We start from the raw sequence: 23,951 nt of genomic DNA, 5'->3' as shown, positions 1-23,951 counted from the left end.
CTCTGCCAGAGCTACGGCTGACCCAAGGCCATTCCAGCAGGTGCAAGTGGAGGAGTGGGGAATCCAACCCGGTTCTCCCAGTTAAGAGAGCTCTGGCTGACCCAAGGCCATTCCAGCAGGTGCAAGTGGAGGAGTGGGGAATCAGACCTGGTTCTCCCAGATAAGCGTCTGCACACGTAACCACAACACCAAACTGTAGTTTAGGTCCAGATGACCAGAATGTCAGGTTTGACCCACAGATGTTGTGCTGTGGACAATCCTCTACAGGAGCAGGGGACCCTCAAGCCATCTCAGAGAAACATGAAGCTGGGAGGGACCCCAAGAGTCATCTAGTCCAACCCCCTGTACAATGCAGGACATTCACAATGACCTCCCCTGCCCACTCTCGACTGGGTGAAGGTTGGCTGATTTCGTGGTGTCCCTGCTTCCAAAAGGTTGGTCTGCCAAAGGGGTTGCCAACTCCAGGCTGGGAAATTCCTGGAGCTTTGGGGGAAGAGGCTGGGGAAGAGCAGAGTTTGGACCAGGGAAAGAACTTACTATTTGTTCCGCGCTTACCAGAGTTACCAACGGCCCATCCAGTCCAACACTCTGTGTCACACAGTGGCCAAAGATTTTATATATATATATATACACACACACACACTGTGGCTAATAGCCACTGGTGGACCTCTGCTCCATATTTTTAACTAACCCCCTCTTGAAGCTGGCTATGCCTGTAGCTGCCACCACCTCCTGTGGCAGTGAATTCCACATGTAATCACCCTTTGGGTGAAGAAGTACTTCCTTTTATCCGTTTTAACCTATCTGCTCAGCAATTTCATGGAATGCCCACGAGTTCTTGTATTGTGAGAAAGGGAGAAAAGTACTTCTTTCTCTACTTTCTCCATCCATGCATTATCTTGTAAACCTCTATCATGTCACCCCTCAGTCGACGTTTCTCCAAGCTAAAGAGCCCCAAGCGTTTCAACCTTTCTTCATAGGGAAAGTGTTCAGCCCTTTAATCATTCTAGTTGCCCTTTTCTGGACTTTCTCCAATGCTATAATATCCTTTTTGAGGTGCGGCGACCAGAACTGCACACAGTACTCCAAATGAGACCACATTATCGATTTATACAGGGGCATAATGATACTGTCTGATTTGTTTTCATTCCCTTCCTAATAATTCCCAGCATGGTGTTGGCCTTTTTATTGCAACCGCACACTGTCTTGACATTTTCAGTGAGTTATCTACCACGACCCCAAGATCTCTCTCTTGGTCAGTCTCTGCATCCTTCGTGCTGTTTTTCTTTGTGTTATGGGATCCTCACACCCCTCCGGGGTCCTGTTTCCAGCTTCACCAAACCCTCTAATGTTATTCCCTTCTGGTTTCGCCCCCAGAGAAATCCGTCCCCTTGCGCAAGTACGGCGGGTGCTTAATGCAGGACAACATGATCAAGGTGATGGCCCTCCTCCAGGACTACGAGACCCAAAGAGATCGTGATCGGCGTCCGGAACATCTACGTCAAAAACCCAGATATCAGAATCAGGGTAAGGAGATACTGGCCCCGATCTGTGCAGCATAGACTCTGGGGCACTGGGAAGTTTGACCACAGAGTGATATAGGCGAACCTGTGCGGGAAGGAAAGGGAGGGAGGGGCTGTGGCTCAGTGGTAGAACATCTGCTTGGCATGCAGAAGGACCCCAAGTTCAATTCTTGGCATTTCCCGTTTAAAGAATCAGGCAGTACATATGAACATATGAAGCTGCCTTCTACTGAATCAGACCCCCCCGGGGTCCATCAAAGTCAGTCTTGTCTACTCAGACAGGCAGCGGGCTCTCCAGGGTCTCAAGCTGAGGTTTTTCACGCCTATTTGCCTGGACCCTTTTTTGGAGATGCCGGGGATTGAACCTGGGACCTTCCGCTTACCAAGCAGAGGCTCTACCACTGAGCCACAGCCCCATTCATGGCTCTCCAGGGTCTCAAGCTGAGGTTTTTCATGCCTCCTTGCCTGGACCCTTTTTGGTTGGAGATGCCGGGGATTGAACCTGGGACCTTCTGCTTCCCCAAGCAGAGGCTCTACCACTGAGCACACAGCCCCATTCCTGGCTCTCCAGCTGAGGTTTTTCACACCTACTTGCCTGGACTCTTTTTAGTTGGAGATGTTGGGGATTGAACCTGGGACCTTCTGCTTCTCAAGCAGATGCTCTACCACTGAGCAACTGTCCCTCCCCTAAAGGGTGACTCCATAGTGCTGAACATATGAACATATATGAACATATGAAGCTGCTTTGTACTGAATCAGGACCCCCCTGATTGGTCTATCAAAGTCAGTATTGTCTGCTCAGACTGGCAGCAGTTCTCCAGGTCTCCAGCTGAGGTTTTTACACGCCTAACTTGCCTGGACCCTTTTTAGTCGGAGATGCCGGGGATTGAACCTGGGACCTTCTGCTTCCTAAGCAGAGGCTCGGCCACCACTGAGCCACTGTCCCCTCTCCAGTAGTTGATGGGGAAGGCCTTTCTCAGCTTGAGACCTTGGAGAACTGCTGCCCGTTTGGGTCGACAACGTAAGAACATAAGAGAAGCCATGTTAGATCAGGCTAATGGCCCATCCAGTCCCAACACTCTGTGTCACACAGTGGCAAAAATCTCTGCTCCATATTTTTATCTAAACCCCTCTTGAAGGTGGCCATGCTTGTGGCCGCCACCACCTCCTGTGGCAGTGAATTCCACATGTTAATCACCCTTTGGGTGAAGAAGGACTTCCTTTTATCCGTTTTAACCTGTCTGCTCAGCAATTTCATCGAATGCCCACGAGTTCTTGTATTATGAGAAAGGGAGAAAAGTACCTCTTTCTCTACTTTCTCCATCCCATGCATTATCTTGTAAACCTCTATCATGTCACCCCACAGTCGACGTTTCTCCAAGCTAAAGAGCCCCAAGCATTTCAACCTTTCTTCATAGGAAAAGTGTTCCAGCCCTTTAATCATTCTAGTTGCCCTTTTCTGGACTTTCTCCAATGCTATAATATCCTTTTTGAGGTGCGGCGACCAGAACTGCACACAGTACTCCAAATGAGACCGCACCATCGATTTATACAGGGGCATTATACAGACAAGACTGACTTTGCTAGACTAACGGTCTGATTCGATAGAAGGCAGCGTCATCTAGTCATGTGACGGAAGAAAGGGAAATCTCACTATAAGCCCCCTAGGCATGTGCAGAGAGCTGCCCAACCCAGACTCTTGTGGAAGAGCAACAGGCTCTTCTAGGCCCCATCAGTGGTCCAAAACACGCAGAAAGGCCAACATGGCAAGATTAGGGGACCTTTGCAGGTGGCGGAATGCCTTACAGCGTTGCCATCTTGGGACTGGAGGTTTGGGGATTGAGAAGTGGGGATGGTGGAGTTTGGGGAGAGCATTGAGACTCAGCAGGGACGGGGGCCCCCGCACAGCCCACCCTCCAAAGCTGCAACCACCGTTCTCTGCAGGGGAATTGATCTCTGTAGTGATGTAGTTCACAGCTCGGGTAGAATTCCAAGAGAGATCTCCAAGCCCAACCTGCAGGCTAAAGGCAGCACAACCGAAGTTATAGCAACCAAATAACTAAGAATGTATTGAAAGGAAATCAAAGTCTCCATGGCACTAAATTCCAAATAGCACTAAATTCCAAGAGGCACAAGGCTTTCTGTCCCATTTGTCCCTTGGGGATTCTGTGCGCGGATTTTGGACGCACTGCAAAAGGATCCTGTGGGTTTTGCAGCTTTTTGCAACTTATCGATGCATCAGAAACGCTTGGATATTGTTTCCTGAGCTTTTGCCTCTGGTTGAGAGATGTGGTTGGAGCCCCCTGTGCTAGAAGAGGATTCTAAGCGGGAATAATCCAGTCGACCTGTTCATTGGAACAGGGCTTCTCTTATGTTCTTATGTAACACAGAGTGTTGGACTGGAGGGGCCATTGGCCTGATCCAACATGGCTTCTCTTATGTTCTTATGTGACACAGAGTGTTGGACTGGATGGGCCATTGGCCTGATCCAACATGGCTTCTCTTATGTTCTTATGTGACACAGAGTGTTGGACTGGAGGGGCCATTGGCCTGATCCAACATGGCTTCTCTTATGTTCTTATGTGACACAGAGTGTTGGACTGGAGGGGCCATTGGCCTGATCCAACATGGCTTCTCTTATGTTCTTATGTGACACAGAGTGTTGGACTGGATGGGCAACTGGCCTGATCCAACAGGGCTTCTCTTATGTTCTTATGTGACACAGAGTGTTGGACTGGATGGGCCATTGGCCTGATCCAACAGGGCTTCTCTTATGTGACACAGAGTGTTGGACTGGGTGGGCCATTGGCCTGATCCAACAGGGCTTCTCTTATGTTCTTATGTGACACAGAGTGTTGGACTGGGTGGGCCATTAGCCTGATCCAACAGGGCTTCTCTTAGGTTCTTATGTGACACAGAGTGTTGGACTGGATGGGCCATTGGCCTGATCCAACATGGCTTCTCTTATGTTCTTATGTGACACAGAGTGTTGGACTGGATGGGCAACTGGCCTGATCCAACATGGCTTCTCTTATGTTCTTATGTGACACAGAGTGTTGGACTGGATGGGCCACTGGCCTGATCCAACATGGCTTCTCTTATGTTCTTATGTGACACAGAGTGTTGGACTGGATGGGCCACTGGCCTGATCCTACAGGGCTTCTCTTATGTTCTTATGTGACACAGAGTGTTGGACTGGATGGGCCATTGGCCTGATCCAACATGGCTTCTCTTATGTTCTTATGTGACACAGAGTGTTGGACTGGGTGGGCCATTAGCCTGATCCAACAGGGCTTCTCTTAGGTTCTTATGTGACACAGAGTGTTGGACTGGATGGGCCATTGGCCTGATCCAACATGGCTTCTCTTATGTTCTTATGTGACACAGAGTGTTGGACTGGATGGGCAACTGGCCTGATCCAACAGGGCTTCTCTTATGTTCTTATGTGACACAGAGTGTTGGACTGGATGGGCCATTGGCCTGATCCAACAGGGCTTCTCTTATGTTCTTATGTGACACAGAGTGTTGGACTGGGTGGGCCATTGGCCTGATCCAACAGGGCTTCTCTTATGTTCTTATGTGACACAGAGTGTTGGACTGGGTGGGCCATTGGCCTGATCCAACAGGGCTTCTCTTATGTTCTTATGTGACACAGAGTGTTGGACTGGAGGGGCCACTGGCCTGATCCAACAGGGCTTCTCTTATGTTCTTATGTGACACAGAGTGTTGGACTGGGTGGGCCATTGGCCTGATCCAACATGGCTTCTCTTATGTTCTTATGTGACACAGAGTGTTGGACTGGATGGGCCATTGGCCTGATCCAACATGGCTTCTCTTATGTTCTTATGTGACACAGAGTGTTGGACTGGAGGGGCCATTGGCCTGATCCAACATGGCTTCTCTTATGTTCTTATGTGACACAGAGTGTTGGACTGGAGGGGCCATTGGCCTGATCCAACATGGCTTCTCTTATGTTCTTATGTGACACAGAGTGTTGGACTGGATGGGCAACTGGCCTGATCCAACAGGGCTTCTCTTATGTTCTTATGTGACACAGAGTGTTGGACTGGATGGGCCATTGGCCTGATCCAACAGGGCTTCTCTTATGTGACACAGAGTGTTGGACTGGGTGGGCCATTGGCCTGATCCAACAGGGCTTCTCTTATGTTCTTATGTGACACAGAGTGTTGGACTGGGTGGGCCATTAGCCTGATCCAACAGGGCTTCTCTTAGGTTCTTATGTGACACAGAGTGTTGGACTGGATGGGCCATTGGCCTGATCCAACATGGCTTCTCTTATGTTCTTATGTGACACAGAGTGTTGGACTGGATGGGCAACTGGCCTGATCCAACATGGCTTCTCTTATGTTCTTATGTGACACAGAGTGTTGGACTGGATGGGCCACTGGCCTGATCCAACATGGCTTCTCTTATGTTCTTATGTGACACAGAGTGTTGGACTGGATGGGCCACTGGCCTGATCCTACAGGGCTTCTCTTATGTTCTTATGTGACACAGAGTGTTGGACTGGATGGGCCATTGGCCTGATCCAACATGGCTTCTCTTATGTTCTTATGTGACACAGAGTGTTGGACTGGGTGGGCCATTAGCCTGATCCAACAGGGCTTCTCTTAGGTTCTTATGTGACACAGAGTGTTGGACTGGATGGGCCATTGGCCTGATCCAACATGGCTTCTCTTATGTTCTTATGTGACACAGAGTGTTGGACTGGATGGGCAACTGGCCTGATCCAACAGGGCTTCTCTTATGTTCTTATGTGACACAGAGTGTTGGACTGGATGGGCCATTGGCCTGATCCAACAGGGCTTCTCTTATGTTCTTATGTGACACAGAGTGTTGGACTGGGTGGGCCATTGGCCTGATCCAACAGGGCTTCTCTTATGTTCTTATGTGACACAGAGTGTTGGACTGGGTGGGCCATTGGCCTGATCCAACAGGGCTTCTCTTATGTTCTTATGTGACACAGAGTGTTGGACTGGAGGGGCCACTGGCCTGATCCAACAGGGCTTCTCTTATGTTCTTATGTGACACAGAGTGTTGGACTGGGTGGGCCATTGGCCTGATCCAACATGGCTTCTCTTATGTTCTTATGTGACACAGAGTGTTGGACTGGAGGGGCCACTGGCCTGATCCAACAGGGCTTCTCTTATGTTCTTATGTGACACAGAGTGTTGGACTAGAGGGGCCACTGGCCTGATCCAACAGGGCTTCTCTTATGTTCTTATGTGACACAGAGTGTTGGACTGGGTGGGCCATTGGCCTGATCTAACAGGGCTTCTCTTATGTTCTTAACTGAGACTGGGACTGTGAAACTTTTGGGGGATTGTTATTGCTATGTAGTCTTCTATTGGACATATTTGTATGATTTTGTTTCAATACATTCTTAGTTATTCGGTCACTATAACTTCGGCTGTGTTCCCTTCCAACTCTTGGATTCTATGATTCTGTGCTTTAACTGGGCTCCCCTTCCTTGGAAGTTTTTAAACAGAGGCTAGATGGCCATCTGACAGCAATGAAGATCTGTGAATTTAGGGGGACAGAAGGCAAATTACTTTGTACTTTGGCCAACAAATGAGAAGGGAGCACTCCCTGGAGAAGATCCTGATGCTGGGAAAGACAGAAGGCAAAAGAAGAAGGGGATGGCAAAAGATGAGCTGGCTGGACAGCATTACTGATGTAACGAACACAAATTTGAGCAGACTTCAGAGGAGGGTGGGAGACAGGAGAGCCTGGCGTGACTTTGTCCATGGGGTCGCAAAGAGTCGAACTCGACTGTGCAACTGAACAACAACAACAAAAATTTGTGAGTTTCCTGCATTGTGCAGGGGGTTGGGCTAGAGGACCCTGGAGGTCCCTTCCGACTCTAGGATTCTATGCTTTAACTGGGCTCTCCTTCCTTGGAGGATTTTAAACAGAGGCTGAATGGCCCTCTGACAGCAAGGAGGATCCTGTGAATTTAGGGGGAGGTATTTGTGAGTTTCCTGCATTGTGCAGGGGGTTGGACTAGATGACCCTGGAGGTCCCTTCCAGCTCTAGGATTCTATGCTTTAACTGGGCTCTGATTCCTTGGAGGGTTTTCAAGAGAGGCTAGATGGCCATCTGACACCAATGAGGATCCTGTGAATTTAGGGGGAGGCGTTTGTGAGTTTCCTGCATCATGCAGGGGGTTGGACTAGATGACCCTGGAAGTCCCTTCCAGCTCTAGGATTCTATGCTTTAACTGGGCTCTGATTCCTTGGAGGGTTTTCAAGAGAGGCTAGATGGCCATCTGACACCAATGAGGATCCTGTGAATTTAGGGGGAGGCGTTTGTGAGTTTCCTGCATCATGCAGGGGGTTGGACTAGATGACCCTGGAGGTCCCTTCCAACTCTAGGATTCTCAGCCAGTCTGCATAAGGTCACTGTGCAGAGGCAGGCAACGGCCAACCACCTAGCCTGCCTCTTGCCTTGAAAGCCCTATGGGGTTGTCATGAGTCATGTGCAGCTTGAAGGTGCTTCCCACCCCAAAGAGACGGGAGATCCCATGTGCCCCATAGGAAGCTGTGTTCTGTGCCACACGGGGGGATTCTCTGACGCTGCCTCTTTGGATGCATTGAGCAGATGGGGAGCTGGGGGGGGGCAGAGTGTGCGGGATAGGGTAGTGGCATGGCTTGCGAGAGGAGCCATGCGCTGATTTAAGAAATCCCAACGGAAGAAGCTCTCTCCATTGTGGGAAACCGCGCATCCCGCAGCTGTAGCCCGGACTTTTCATTAGAAAACAAATTTCAAAACAGCATCCCCACCCGAACACTTACTCACCCTCGCAAACAACAAATGGGGACAAGTTTTTCTCAGCCTTCCTTATTTCCAAGTCATGGGGGGCATTCCTAAGTTCAGTGATTTCCTAATAATTTCCATCGGGCAAAATGAGCTACTAGGCAAAACTCTTGGGCTGAAATCTTAAAACTATACCTGGATTGTAGCCACCGTCTTCTACGGTTGTTTTTGGAGTTTCAGATCTCAGCACAGGCTCGGAATCCTTTTAACTGAAACCAAAAGGATGAAATTTGTTTTTGTACAAATTAGGCATAAAATGAAGTTCTGCGGCTAAGTTAAACAATCGCCAGCTGCAAGCACTCAGAGAGTTCTTCTGAGCTCAGATAAGATTTCAAAGCCCGCCAAAAAGCCAGGATTCTCAGTTAAGAACATAAGAGAAGCCCTGTTGGATCAGGCCAGTGTCCCCTCCAGTCCAACACTCTGTGTCACATAAGAACATAAGAGAAGCCCTGTTGGATCAGGCCAATGGCCCACCCAGTCCAACACTCTGTGTCACATAAGAACATAAGAGAAGCCCTGTTGGATCAGGCCAGTGGCCCCTCCAGTCCAAAACTCTGTGTCACATAAGAACATAAGAGAAGCCATGTTGGATCAGGCCAATGGCCCACCCAGTCCAACACTCTGTGTCACATAAGAGAAGCCATGTTGGATCAGGCCAGTGGCCTCTCCAGTCCAACACTCTGTGTCACATAAGAACATAAGAGAAGCCCTGTTGGATCAGGCCAGTGGCCCCTCCAGTCCAACACTCTGTGTCACACAGTGGCCAAAAATTTATATATGTATATATACACACTGTGGCTAATAGCCACTGATGGACCTCTGCTCCATATTTTTATCTAACCCCCTCTTGAAACTGGCTATGCTTGTAGCTGCTACCACCTCCTGTGGCAGTGAATTCCACATGTTAATCACCCTTTGGGTGAAGAAGTACCTCCTTTTATCCGTTCTAGCCCGACTGCTCAGCAATTTCATTGAATGCCCACGAGTTCTTGTATTGTGAGAAAGGGAGAAAAGTACCTCTTTCTCTACTTTCTCCATCCCATGCATTATCTTGTCAACCTCTATCATGTCACTCCACAGTCGACGTTTCTCCAAGCTAAACAGCCCCAAGCGTTTTAACCTTTCTTCATAGGGAAAGTGTTCCAAACCTTTAATCATTCTAGTTGCCCTTTTCTGCACTTTTTCCAATGCTATAATATCATTTTTAAGGTGCGGTGACCAGAATTGCACACAGTATTCCAAATGAGACCGCACCATCGATTTATACAGTTGTCTGAACCCTCCTATTGTAGTCAATATACAAAATCCAGTGGCACCTTTAAGGTCAACAACTTTTAATTCTGGTTATAAGCATTCATGTGCATGCTCACTTTGAGAGCCAGTTTGGTGTAGTGGTTAAGCGCGCAGACTCTTATCTGGGAGAACCGGGTTCGATTCCCCACTCCTCCTCTTGCAGCTGCTGGAATGGCCTTGAGGCAGCCATAGCTCTCTTATCTGGGAGAACCGGGTTTGATTCTCCACTCCTCCACTTGCAGCTGCTGGATGGCCTCGGGTCAGCCAGAGCTCTCGTAGGAATTGTCCTTGAAAGGGCAGCTGCTGTGAGAGCCCTCTCAGCCCCACCCACCTCACAGGGTGTCTGTTGTGAGGGGAGAAGATATAAGAGATTGTAAGCCACTCTGAGTCTCTGATTCAGAGAGAAGGCTTGGGTATAAATCTACTCTTTTTGAGAGTCAGTTTGGTGCGGTGGTTAAGTGTGCGGACTCTTATCTGGAAGAACTGGGTTTGATTCCTTACTTCCTCCACTTGCACCTGCTGGAATGGCCTTGGGTCAGCCAGAGCTCTCGTAGGAGTTGTCCTTGAAAGGGCAGCTGCTGTAAGAACTCTCTCAGCCTCACCTACCTCACAGAGTGTCTGTTGTGGGGGGGTGGGGAGGAAAAGGAGATTGTGAGCTGCTCTGAGATGCTGAGATTCAAAGTATAGGGCGGGATATAAATCCAATTTCATCATCATCTTCTTCTTCGTCTTCAACTCATTGCCACAGGATACAGCAAGTGCTTTAGGGAGAATTCTGTCTAGTTAGTGGGTAGGACTGGGGCCAAGCAAACCTCAAAATACCTCCATATTCAGGATGTTTTTGTGCATGAGACGTAATCCGCGAGTTTGCAGCTTTCACTTCCACATTAGCAAAGTTCAGACCGCAAGACAGAGGTCGAAATGTGATTTGAGGCTCCCGTGGGAAAATGCCGGGTGCCCCGCTGACTCCCAGATGGCGGTTAGTGGAGAGTAAGGGGGAACTGGATGTTCTGGGCTTCCACTGAACATGGCATCTCCTGGAAGGTTTCCTCCTTAGCATGTAAGATGCCATACTGCTGTGGCTCAGTGGAGAGAGCCAGTTTGGTGTAGTGCTGAAGTGCGCAGGCTCTTATCTGGGAGAACCGGGTTTGATTCCCCACTTCTCCACTTGCAGCTGCTGGAATGGCCTTGGGCCAGCCATAGCTCTGGCAGAGCTGTCCTTGAAAGGGCAGCTTCTGTCAGAGCTCTCTCAGCCCTACTCACCTCACAGGGTGTCTGTTGTGGGAGAGGGGAGAAGATAAAGGAGATTGTAAACCGCTCTGAGTCTCTGATTCAGAGAGAAGGGCAAGATATAAATCTGCAGTCTTTTTCTTTGTCAAGCATGCGATTTTCAAAAGAGTGAGTCAAGTGGATACAAAACTACGTTTATTGCTAAATTGAGATGCTCTCTTGGTTCAGGACCTTGAGAGTGATACTAGAAATACATTGATACAATTCGTTTAAGACATACTTCAAAGCAGTCGCAAAGAAGGGGGTGAGGAATGCCAGCTAACACATAAACTATCATTACGCTTCCACATAAACTATCATTACGCTTTGTCCTTGCTCTCCCAGATGGCCCACACTCCCATGTAGGAATGTATGGGAAGGTACTACTCCTTCTCCTTTCACTACTAGTTTCGTTTCTCACTATTCTATTACCTAAAGCAATAAAGCAAGATGGGGGGAGGGGGAAAAATAACAGAACCAAACTACACCGGCTCTCCATGATGTTTCACAGACCAGCTTTATGGAGGGCCCTAAAACCATCGATTACTATTGAGCTTTTACCATGCTTGACATACTGCCCCCCCCCCCTTTGCTCAACATCAGGGCCTGTGTGGAAACGCTTTGTAAAATTTGTTGATTAACTCACGGGCCAATACATTCTGCTCTGCCACCCATTCATTTTGACTGGCAGGGAAGTGTTTCCACTTAATCAAATAATACAGCACTCCACGTTTTATTTTTGCATCTAAAATTTCTTGCACTTCATGATGACTCTGATTCCCAATCTGGATAGGTTGTGGAGCTGGAGGTCGAGGGTGCCAAGGAGTGCCACCCGGGTCTCTGCGTAGAAGACTGCAATGAAAGACAGGGTGTATTTTACTAAACATTTTGGGTAATTCCAGTTCTACAGTCACCTTGTTGATTACCCTCTTTATTTTGAATGGCCCAAAAACCGATAAGCCAGTTTCTTAGAAGGCTGATTCAGTGGCAAGTTTTTGGTCGATATAAACACTGTGTCTCCCACCTTGAAATCCCACACCGGAACATGGGATTTGTCATACTGCTTTTTATAAGCTTCTGTGGCCGCTTCCAAGTTTTCTTGTATGAGATTCCAACCCTTCCCTAATTTTCCCCACCACTGCTCGAAAGTTGTGGGTTCCCTCGGCCCCTCCCCCCCCCGGCAACAGCGGGACGGGCTTCCCTTCGTAATAATTCAGTATTTGGAAAGGTGAAGCCTTAGTTGAACTGTGGATGCTATTGTTGTACCCTTATTCAGCGAATGGCAGCAGATCTACCCAGTTGGATTGTTGGTGATTCACATAACACCGTAAATACTGTTCTAGAAGCGCATTCACTCGTTCCGACTGGCCCTCTGTTTGGGGATGGTAAGCTGAGCTCAAGCCCTGTTCTATACCCATCAATTTGCAAAACTCCCACCAGAAGTTGGCAACGAATTGCGGGCCGCGGTCACTAATTATCTTATCTGGAAACGAGTGGATTTTCACAATATGATGAAAGAACAGGTATGCCAGTCTCTTGGCTGTAGGTAGTTGCGCACATGGAATGAAATGCACTTGTTTTGAAAAAGTGTCCACTACTACCAGAATTACGGTTTTCCCTTGCGAGATGGACAATTCCACCATGAAATCCATGGACGCTATGGACCAGGGACGTTTCGCCGTTTTCAAGGGTTTTAATAGACCGGGAGGTTTTCCCCCCTCCTTTTGGCCATTAGGCAATTGGACAGGAGGCTACAAATTCGGATATGTCCTTTTTCATAGAGGGCCACCAGAATTGTCTATTGATCAAGTGTAGAGTCTTCACGTACCCAAAATGTCCCGCCAGTTTGTTAGGATGACAGAATTGCGAGACCTCTGCATGGAGGATCTTAGGGACATATAATTTACCATCTTTGTACCAGAACCCGGATATGCCCTTCAGGCCTGCGCAGAGGAATTTTTAGGTGAAGCACAGTGTGCGTGGTACTAGCTCCACCCTTTCACCTTGGGGTCATCTGCCATGGCCCAGTAAGCCGGGACGCCGGCAGTGAGTCCTCCAGGTGGTAGGTGTTATATTAACGAGCTCTATCTGCCCGGGTTTGATGTTAGAGTTTTCCTTCTCTTGGCTGGCAAGGTTGGTGAGCCCAGCCTGCCCATCTGGTTATACCGCCGGACATTCGGTCGCACCATGACGTGGCAAACTCTGTGAGAAACGGGGGGGACCAGCGGGAAGGTGTTGCCATGGATGCAGTAATGCAGGAGAGGCCATTGCAGTGACCATCTGCCAGGTATAGCCGGACAGTGACCACGTGGCATTCACTACACCGGGGGGGGGCAGGATACCCAAGAGGGAGCCCACCCCTCCCCTCCTATCTTTGTACCCGAACCCCAGTCCAGCAGTTCAGCTACCTGGGGTGCATCATCTCCTCAGATGCCAAGATCGACAAGGAGATTGACAACAGGCTGGCAAAGGCAAACCGTGCATTTGGCCGACTGCACAAAAGAGTGTGGAGCAACAAGCATCTGAAAAAAGGCACAAAGATCAATGCTTACAAAGTGGTTGTGGTGACAACCCTCATCTACAGCTCCGAATCGTGGGTTTTATACCGTCATCACCTGCGACTCCTTGAGCGCTTTCATCAGCGCTGCCTTCGCACTATCCTCAACATCCACTGGAGTGACTTTGTGACCAACACTGAAGTCCTCAAGAGGGCGGAGGTTACAAGCATCGAGGCACTGCTGTTGAAGACGCAGCTGCGCTGGGCAGGGCATATTTCTAGGATGGAAAACCACCGCCTTCCCAAGATTGCTCTGTATGGCGAACTTTCCACCGGCCATCGAAATAGAGGGGCACCAAAGAAGAGGTACAAGGTCTCCTTGAAGAAATCCCTTGGCACCTGTCGCATCAACCATCACCAGTGGTCTGACCTAGCCTCAGATCGCAAAGCATGGAGGCACACCATCCACCAGGCTGTCTCTTCCTTTGAGAATGCACGCATAGCTGGTCTTGAGGACAAAAGGAGATTGAGGAAGAATCGCACTGCTACAGCACCAACCCCAAATCAGACTTTTCCCTGCAACCACTCTGGCCGGATCTGCCTGTCCCGCATTGGTCTTGTCAGCCACCAGCAAGCCTGCAGCAGACGTGGACTACTGCACCCTTCTTAAATCTTCGTTCGCGATGTCAAGCCGAGAGAGACCAGAACCCATCCTCCCCTTTCTGTACTTCACCAGGCTGGTCCTCCCCCTCGTTCTCAGTCTCTATGGCCAGCTGCTTCCCCCCCTCCCCCCACTTTTCCGTAGGAAGATTCTGCTTAGACCAGGCTCGGGTAGTTACCATGCCGGCCACCTGAGCCGGAGAGATCAGAGAGTCCACTGCCTCTTCATTCGGGCTATTATGCTGGGGAAGTTGCGAAGGGTGTCTGCCAAGAAGTTTTTAGTCCCCGGAATGTGTTTCAGAGTGAAATCGAATTTTGAAAAAAATCCCGCCCACTGTATCTACTTCTCAGTGAGCGTACGGCGACCCGTAAGTGCCTCCAAGTTTTTGTGATCGGTCCAAATTTCAAATGGTAGTTTGGCACCTTCTAACCACGATCTCCAAGTCTTTAGCGCATAAGTTACTGCGAATGCCTCCTTATCCCATACAGACCAGTTACGTTGCTCATGGGAAAATTTCTTGGAGATGTAAGCACAAGGTTTCAATTGCCTCTCCTTGTCCCTTTGCATGAGAATTGCTCCTATGGCGACGTCAGAGGCGTCACATTGAACAATGAAGGGTTTTAATTCATTGGGGTGACTTAGGACAGGCTCACTCATGAATAGTCTTTTAAGTTTGGTGAACGCCTCCTGGCACCTAGGCGTCCAATTTAATCTCGCTCCCGGTTTTTTAGTGTCCAGACCCCTCCCTTTGGTTTTCAACAGTTCAGTAAGAGATAACATTCTTTGGGCGAACCCCTGGATGAAATTACGGTAAAAATTGGCGAACCCGAGGAATGATTGGAGCTATCTACGTGTCCTCGGGGCAGCCCAATCTAACACCGCTTTTACCTTACTTGGATCCACGGCCAATCCTTTCCCAGACACCCCAAAACCCAAGTAATCAAGTTCTGTCAGGTGGAACTCACATTTAGACAATTTAGCATACAGTTTGTGTTTTTGTAACGTGCTGAGGACCTCTTGAACCAGTTTTACGTGTGATTTGAGATCCTCTGAATAGATGATGATGTCATCCAGGTACACCTCACCCCTTTGTACAAGTACTCCCTCAACACTTTGTTTATAAAGTTCATAAAAACTCCCAGGGGCCCCTGGAGGCCAAATGGCATCACCAGATATTCAAACTGTCCCATGGGGGTGTTGAAAGCTGTTTTCCATTCATCCCCCTCTTTTATGTGTACTCTGAAGTACGCGTGTCTTAGATCCAGTTTGATAAAAACCTTCCCCTCCAACACAGTACTGAGTAAGTCTTTGATGAGGGGTATCGGGTAGGCATTGAAGGTTGAAATCCCATTAATTCCCCGAAAAACAGTACAAAGTCTGAGGGAGCCATCCTTCTTCTTCCGAAAAAGGATGGAGGCTGCATGGGGGGCCATAGCGGGTCGTATGAAGCCCCATTTCAAATTTTTATCCAGAAATTTGCGCCCACCCATCTTTTCAGCCCACCCCATCGAGTACAGCTTTGCTTTCGGCAAGGTCTGTCCCAGGATCAGTTCAATGGCACAGTCCGTTTCTCTAAGGGGGGGGGGAAGTTCATCTGCTCCCTGCTCACCGAACACCCCCCACAAGTCCCGGTAAACTTTGGGGATCGCTTGGACTTCCTCCACCGTTAGGCAGACCTTTTCATTCTGGGGCGGGGGGGGGGGTTAGGCCCCCACTCCTTTTTCCACTGATGAGTTTGGCATTTCACATCAGTGAGCTCTATTGTCTGGTCTTCCCAACGGATGTCTGGCTCATGCTTCACTAACCATCCCACCCCAACACCACATCGTATGAAGAGGAGGGGGCTATTATGAAGACCTCATGGTCCCAGTGATCTTCAATTCCCACAGGAACCAACTGAGTTTCCAAAATACAAGGTTCCCCCTTCATCACTGAACCATCCATCTGCTCAAGTTGGATGGGGTGGGGAAGGGAAGCTGTGGGGAGTCCCAGAGCTTCCACCAATTTAGGGGTGATTATGTCCCTCGTACACCCCGAGTCAATCATGGCCTTCACATGAATAAACCTAAGTTTGCAATTTAGCAAAGTCAGTGGAACAAAAAATAACGATCCTGATATTCTCACCCTGAGCGGTGCCGGTGATTCTGCGACCTGCTGGCTGGCAGCATTTAGAGCAGGTCGGTCTCGTTTCCCGCCGGCTTGTCTTCCGAGGACATCTCACTCAGCTCATCGATGATGATGGTCTCCTCCTCCAGGATCGAACTCGCCACCACGCTGCTCTTCCTTAGGGCGGCTGATCGTCTTCTTTGGCATCGGGTGCTTGTCTTCATAATGGCCGATGCCAGTTGCGGTGGGTTGGGGCAGTTGACGACCAGGTGGTTCGGGTCCCTGCAGCGAAAGCATTTGTGGGTGGGCAGGGGTTTTCTTGCTCCCCCCCCACCTGGGTCTTCTTTGCCTCTGTTTCTACCCCGGCTTTCTGGTCACGGGTTCCCTTACTGCTTTGTTGCTGCCATTGCAAGGCCACTCTTTTCATGTTGGTCCCCACTTCGCCAGATAGTTGCACCCACCCTATCAGGGTGGTCGGCCTTGCTTGCTGCAGGGCCCAATCCAGTACGCTAGCATTCAGCCCTCGGGTGAAATGCTCGATCTTCATCAACTCGCTTCATCCCCTCACCTTAGCTGCATTGGAACGGAACTTGGCTGCGTATTCGTGGATCGATTTAGATCTTTGCTGGATGTCCCTCAGGGCGGCCAGTGCGCGGGTCTCCTGCAGGGGGTCTTCATACTGGGTCAGTAGCGCCTGGAGAAAGGTAGCGATGTCGTCCAGCTCCGGGCTCATCGACTCGTACAAGCTGATGTACCAGCGCTTAGCTGCCCCTTTCAGTTTTGACCCGAGGTAATCGACCCTGCTGAATTCGTCCGGGAAGGTGTTCCCCCAATAGTGCATGTAGCTATTGGCTTGGATGGTGAATTATTCTACTTCTTCCGGGTCCCCATCAAAGGTGGCATCCAACTCTCTTCCTCGTCCCCCTTCTCGGGGGAGAGGCGCCCTTGCTGGTTGCGCCCTGGACGGGATTGCTGAGGGTCTAGCCGCAGGCGGTTGTGGGGTTTCTCTTGGGTCTATCGGTCTCAGGATACGATCGACCTGCTTACTGAATTCTTTGGCCATGAGGGTGGCCGTCGCTTGGAGAGGTACCTGGAGAGGTATCTGGAGAGGTACCCTTGGCCACCCCTGCAGGAGCTCACAACTGTGATGCCGGAAGCTTACAAAGTAGAATTTCTGCTCACAAGATTCTGCAGTTTAGAAGGAGCATTCGGCAGGAGGTGATATGAAAGACCTTTCTCTGCCCAAGACCGTGGAGAGCGGCTGCCAGGCTGAGTAGGCAATGCGGACTTTGATGGGTCTGGTTCTGTAAAAGGCAGCTTCCTGCATGTTCACAATTCTATGTGAGGCCTTCAGGCCTCAGATTCCGCAGGAGCTCACAGAAGCACAGCTCTTGAACCTTTCTGAGGGTTCCCCCTCTTCCTCCCCTCCTACCTTGTCCACTGAATAGGAGGTGCAGCTGCATAAGAAGATGATATTGGATTTATATCCCGCCCTCCACTCCGAAGAGTCTCAGAGCAGCTCACAATCCCCTTTCCCTTCCTCCCCCACAACAGACACCCTGTGAGGTAGATGAAGATATTGGATTTATATCCCGCCCTCCACTCCAAAGAGTCTCGAGCGGCTCACAATCTCCTTTACCTTCCTCCCCCCCCCCCACAACAGACCCCCTGTGAGGTAGATGAAGATATTGGATTTATATCCCGCCCTCCACTCCGAAGAGTCTCAGAGCGGCTCACAATCTCCTTTCCCTTCCTCCCCCACAACAGACACCCTGTGAGGTAGATGAAGATATTGGATTTATATCCCGCCCTCCACTCCGAAGAGTCTCAGAGCAGCTCACAATCTCCTTTCCCTTTCCCTTCCTCCCCCACAACAGACACCCTGTGAGGTAGATGAAGATATTGGATTTATATCCCACCCTCCACTCCGAAGAGTCTCAGAGCAGCTCACAATCCCCTTTACCTTCCTCCCCCACAACAGACACCCTGTGAGGTGGGTGGGGCTGGAGAGGGCTCTCACAGCAGCTGCCCTTTCAAGGACAACCTCTGCCAGAGCTATGGCTGACCCAAGGCCATCTCAGCAGGTGCAAGTGGAGGAGTGGGGAATCAAACCCGGTTCTCCCAGATAAGAGTCCCCACACTTAACCACTACACCAAACTGGCTCTCCTGGATTAGGAGAGCGGGCAGCCAGCCAGCCACCGGAGCTCTGCCACGTCCCCAGCAGCCCTCATTAACCCCTGGAGAAGCCTGCACCACCCCTTCTCCACTTCTTATGTAGTTTTGGGTGGTGGGTGGCTTGCTGGCCTTTTGACTGTGGGTGGGGGGAGGCCAAGGAGAGCCCCAGGTGAGCGAGGCCTGCTTGGGCCGGCTGGATCTCTAGCCTCGCTCAAGCAGGCCTCGCTCGCCTGGGGCTCTCCTTTCTTGCATCGGGTTGCTTTTGGCTTGGGGGCGGGGGGAAGTGCAGCATATGCTAATGAGTTTCGCTAATGAGCCCCACCACCTCTTTTTCTCCAAAACGACCCCCGCCTGCCTTGATAAAGAGGAATTCGTGTGACTGAGCCTGTAGCACCTGGTCCTGCCAGAGGACAGAATTCTGAACTCCATAACGTTGTGGCCAAATGCAGCCATTTTAAGGGCACTGAGAGAGTGGCGTAGCCAGACGACAACCCTGGACCCATCTTTCCTTTTTCCTCCGATGCAGGTCTTGGGAGAACCAGTTCAGAATCGCAAACTGGTGGCTGAGCTCACCCTGACGAACCCCCTGCCCGGCCCGCTGAGCGGCTGCGTCTTCACCATGGAAGGCGCTGGTCTCACAAGAGGGCAGAAGGTCCAGGAACTGTGAGTATCTGGCTCTAGATCAGGGGTGGCCAAACTGTGGCTCTTGAAACCCCCGCTGCTTTGTAGCCTGCTTGGAAAAGGCATTTCTCTCTTTAAAAAACTGCTCCAAGCCAAGCCATGTCGGAGGCTTGGAGAATGCATTTAAAGTTTTAGTTGCTTTCTTGGCACCTCTCCCTCCCCCATTGATTTGCCTGCCTGCCTTCCTGTTTTGCAGCTCTCCAACATCTGATGTTCATACCTTGTGTACAATTCTGGTCACCGCACCTCAAAAAGGATATTATAGCATTGGAAAAAAAGTGCAAAAAAGGGCAATTAGAATGATTCAAGGTTTGGAACACTTTCCCTATGAAGAAAGGTTAAAACATTAGGGTTTGTAGAATCTTTCGGGCTCAAGTGCCGTGTTCTACTGGAGAAAGTTTTTCTTCCAGACGTTTCGTTCTCAGCTGCAGAGAACATCCTCAGAAATGTCCTGAGAACGAAACGTCTGGAAGAAAAACTTTCTCCAGTAGAACACGGCACTTGAGCCCGAAAGATTCTACAAACCCTAATGATGTTACCAGCTGTGAAAACCTGAAATCTTTGATAAAGGTTAAAATGCTTGGGGCTCATTAGCTTGGAGAAACGTCGATTGAAGGGTGACATGATAGAGGTTGACAAGATTATGCATGGGATGGAGAAAGCAGAGAAAGAAGTACTCTCCGCCCCACCCACCTCACAGGGTGTCTATTGTGGGGTGACAAGATAAAGGAGATTGTAAGCCGCTCTGAGTCTCTTCAGAGAGAAGGGCGGGGTATAAATCTGCAATTCTTCTTCTTCCCTTTCTCACAATACAAGAACTCGTGGGCATTCAATGGAATTGCTGAGCAGCCAGGTTAAAACGGATAAAAGGAAGTCCTTCTTCACCCAAAGGGTGATTAACGTGTGGAATTCACTGCCACAGGAGGTGGTGGCGGCTACAAGCATAGCCAGCTTCAAGAGGGGATTGGATAAAAATATGGAGCAGAGGTCCATCAGTGGCTATTAGCCACAGTTTGTGTGTGTGTATGTGTGTGTGTGTATATTTGGCCACTGTGTGACACAGAGTGTTGGACTGGATGGGCCATTGGCCTGATCCAACAGGGCTTCTCTTATGTGACACAGAGTGTTGGACTGGAGGGGCCACTGGCCTGATCCAACAGGGCCTCTCTTATGTTCTTAAGTGACACAGAGGGTTGGACTGGAGGGGCCACTGGCCTGATCCAACAGGGCCTCTCTTATGTTCTTAAGTGACACAGAGTGTTGGACTGGAGGGGCCACTGGCCTGATCCAACAGGGCTTCTCTTATGTTCTTATGCCCTAATGCTGGGGGAAAAGGCAAAATGAGATGACTGCTACTCTTGTGGGCTTCTTGGAGGCACCAGCCCAAAACCGAGTACTTTTTTTGACAGACCCTCTGGTGGTCTAATCCAGCAAACCAGCTCTCTTGTGCTTTTCCTGCATGAACAGGACACCTGCGCATTTTCTCCACTTGCACGCGCTAACAGCAGGCTGTCCCAAGCCGTACGGCTTCTCTTGTCTCTCTCTGGCTTCTCAGAAGAAGAGGCTCAGCAGAAACCGGGCTGGGGGAGGGCAGCAACAGGTGGGATGACTGATCCTGTCCCTCTTCTAATCTCTCCCCAGCGACAGCCCCGTCGGGCCGGGAGAGGAGGCCAAAGTGAGGGTAGACTTCGTGCCTCAGCAGTCCGGCCTGAGGAAGATGGTGGTGGACTTCGAGAGCGACAAGCTGACGGGCGTGAAGGGCTACCGGAACGTCATCATCGCCCCCCTGTCGAAGTGAAGCCCACCTGGAAGACAAAGAGGCTGCTGATCCAGCAATACTTCCCAGCAGCCCCGGAGATCTGAGGACACCTCCTTTGACCCTCCGCTGCCACAGACTGGCCAGTGCCCCCCTCTTTCGCCTCCCGTTGTATGCTCCAAGGAAGGAAAGATGGCCGAACAACAGGGGAGTCGTAACTGGGCCCCCAACACCATCCCACCCCTTGCAGATAGAAGATCCACACCGTCCCTCCCTTCCTTCCTTGTGTCCCCAAAGTCCTGTTCCCCGACTGGAATCTTTATGCGGCTCAAGCCAGCTTGAGATGGAAGAGTCACCTCACCAGCTATTGATCCACCTCCCACTCAGTATCTGTAGGGCAGACCCTGCCGTGTTCTAAGGGAATTCCAGGTGTTGATCACCCTTTGGGTGAAAAGGAAGTCCTTCTTCATCCAAAGGGTGATTAACACCTGGAATTCCCTGCCACAGGAGGTGGCGGCGGCTGCAAGCATAGCCAGCTTCAAGATGGGATTGGATAAGCATATGGAGCAGAGGTTATAGAATCATAGAGTTGGAAGGGACCTCCAGGGTCATCTAGTCTGACCCCCTGCACAATGCAGGAAACTCACAAACCCCTCCCCCTAAATTCACAGAATCTTCATTGCTGTCAGATGGCCATCTAGCCTCTGCTTAAAAACCTCCAAGGAAGGAGAGCCCACCACCTCCCAAGGAGGAAGCCTGTTCCACTGAGGAATCGCTCTTAACAGTCATAGAATCATAGAATTGGAAGGGATCTCTAGGGTCATCTAGTCCGACCCCCTGCACAATGCAGGAAACTCACAAACCCCTCCCCCTAAATTCACAGGATCTTCATTGCTGTCAGATGGCCATCTAGCCTCTGCTTAAAAACCTCCAAGGAAGGAGAGCCCACCACCTCCCAAGGAGGAAGCCTGTTCCACTGAGGAATCACTCTTAACAGTCATAGAATCATAGAATTGGAAGGGATCTCTAGGGTCATCTAGTCCGACCCCCTGCACAATGCAGGAAACTCACAAACCCCTCCCCCTAAATTCACAGGACCCTCATTGCTGTCAGAGGGCCATCTAGCCTCTGTTTAAAAACCTCCAAGGAAGGAGAGCCCACCACCTCCCAAAGAGGAAACCTGTTCCACTGAGGAATCGCTCTAACCATCAGGAAGTTCTTCCTAATGTTGAGCCAGAAACCTGTTTGATTTAATTTCAACCCATTGGTTCTGGTCCTACCTTCCAGGGCCACAGAAAACAATTCCACCCCATCCTCTATAGGACAGCCCTTCAAGTACTTGAAGATGGTGATCCTATCCCCTCTCAGCCGCCTCCTCTCCAGGCTAAACATCCCCAGCTCCTTCAAACTTTCCTCATATGTCGGTCTCCAGACCCCTCACCATCTTCATCGCCCTCCGCTGGACCCGTTCCAGCTTGTCTATACCCTTCTTAAAATGTGGTGCCCAAAACTGAACACAAGACTCCAGGTGAGGTCTTACCAGAGCAGAGTAAAGCGAGACCATCACGTCACGTGATCTGGACACTAACCTTCCAGATCACGTGACGTGATGGTGCCGTTTTACTCTGCTCGGGTTTTGGCACAGGCCATCGCGTGTGACGGCCACACCTAGCGGAAGGTCCATCAGTGGCTATTAGCCACAAGGCATAGATGGAACTCTCTGTCTGGGTCAAGGGATGCGCTGTATTCTTGACCTCAAAACCCCTGAGAAACAAACATCTAACTCCAGGAACATTCCCTTCCCTCCTTCCTCCTGGCTGGCCCTCTAGGTGTGGCCGTCACGAGCACTGGCCTGTTCCCAAACCCGTGACCGCAAGCAGCAAGGCCTGCGTTTTGGAGAAAGCCAGAGATGCCGCGGGGCTGCCAGCCGCCGGTGACTCTCAGACAAAGGCCAGCCTTCGACATCTGCTCCATTTCGGCCGCCTCCAGCGGCTGTCGCTGAAGCTCTTCTCCACTCCGGTGTTTCGCGGCTATTTTTAGTTCTTTAGCAGAAGCTTTTTTTTTAAGCCCTCTTCTTGTAAATAAAAGGCATGGCAGGAGAGCGCCAAAAACTCAGCTGGGCAGAGAAGACGTCTTTCTGCTTGGGTGACCTATACGGTTGCCAAGCCCGATTGAAGACATTTCTGGGGACTTTGGGGTGGAGCTGGGAGACTTTGGGGGGTGAGCCAGGAGACTTTAAGGGTAGAGCCAGGATCAAGCGTGTGACAAGCATCATTGAACTCTAAAGGGAGTTCTGGCCATCCCATTTAAAGAGACCACACACCTTTTAGATGCCTTCCCTCCACTGGAAATAATGAAGGATTAGGGGCACCTTCTTTCGGGGCTCATAGCATCGGACCCCCTGGTCCAATCTTTTTGAAACTTGGAGGGTATTTTGAGGAGAGACATCAGATGCTAGGCTGAAAATGTGGTGCCTCTACCTCAAAAAACACTCCCCACTCCCAGATAACAGCAGATCAGGAGAGCCAGTTTGGTGTAGTGGTTAAGTGTGCGGACTCTTATCTGGGAGAACCGGGTTTGATTCCCCCACTCCTCCGCTTGCACCTGCTGGAATGGCCTTGGGTCAGCCATAGCTCTGGTAGAGGTTGTCCTTGAAAGGGCGGCTGCTGTGAGAGCCCTCTCCAGCCCCACCCACCTCACAGGGTGTCTGTTGTGGGGGAGGGAGGGAAAGGAGATTGTGAGCCGCTCTGACTCTTCGGAGTGGAGGGCGGGATATAAATCCAATATCTTCTTCATCTTCTATTCTCCATTAAACCCTATGGGAATCAGTCTCCATAGGGAACAGTGGAGTGCTCAGCAGACATTTCCCTCCCCCCCCCCCTTAAGCAGGGAGAGGGCCTCCAAATCGGGGGATCTCCTGCCCCCACCTTGGGATTGGCAACCCAAGTGCCAACAAGTGTTTTTAGAAAGTAGGCCACACCATTTGGGTTTTTTTAGGGTTGCCAATCCCCAGGTGGGGGCAGGGGATCTAGGGTTGCCAATCCCCAGGTGGGGGCAGGGGATCCCCCGGTTTGGAGGCCCTCCCCCCACTTCAGGGTCATCAGAAAGCAGGGGGGGGGGAGGGAAATGTCTGCTGGGAACTCTGTTATTCC

At 50.3% G+C, this 23,951-nt stretch overlaps 1 protein-coding gene across 1 annotated transcript in view; it reads left to right on the top strand.

The window, feature by feature from the left end:
• LOC132591060 (protein-glutamine gamma-glutamyltransferase 2-like) overlaps positions 1-20,879 on the top strand; it is a 153,341-nt gene extending 132,462 nt beyond the window's left edge. Inside the window, 4 exon segments of the mRNA XM_060263946.1 lie at positions 1,378-1,466; positions 1,468-1,527; positions 18,889-19,025; positions 20,685-20,879. Coding sequence (XP_060119929.1) covers positions 1,378-1,466; positions 1,468-1,527; positions 18,889-19,025; positions 20,685-20,841 — 443 coding nt within the window. The 3' untranslated portion in view covers positions 20,842-20,879.
• The last annotated feature ends 3,072 nt before the right edge of the window (positions 20,880-23,951 follow it).

The sequence above is a fragment of the Heteronotia binoei genome, chromosome 2 (assembly GCF_032191835.1).
Source record: "Heteronotia binoei isolate CCM8104 ecotype False Entrance Well chromosome 2, APGP_CSIRO_Hbin_v1, whole genome shotgun sequence".
In the NCBI taxonomy this organism is placed as follows: domain Eukaryota; kingdom Metazoa; phylum Chordata; class Lepidosauria; order Squamata; family Gekkonidae; genus Heteronotia; species Heteronotia binoei.
The sequence above is the reverse complement of the archived record's forward strand: the minus strand, read 5'-3'. Positions and strand labels throughout refer to the sequence as shown.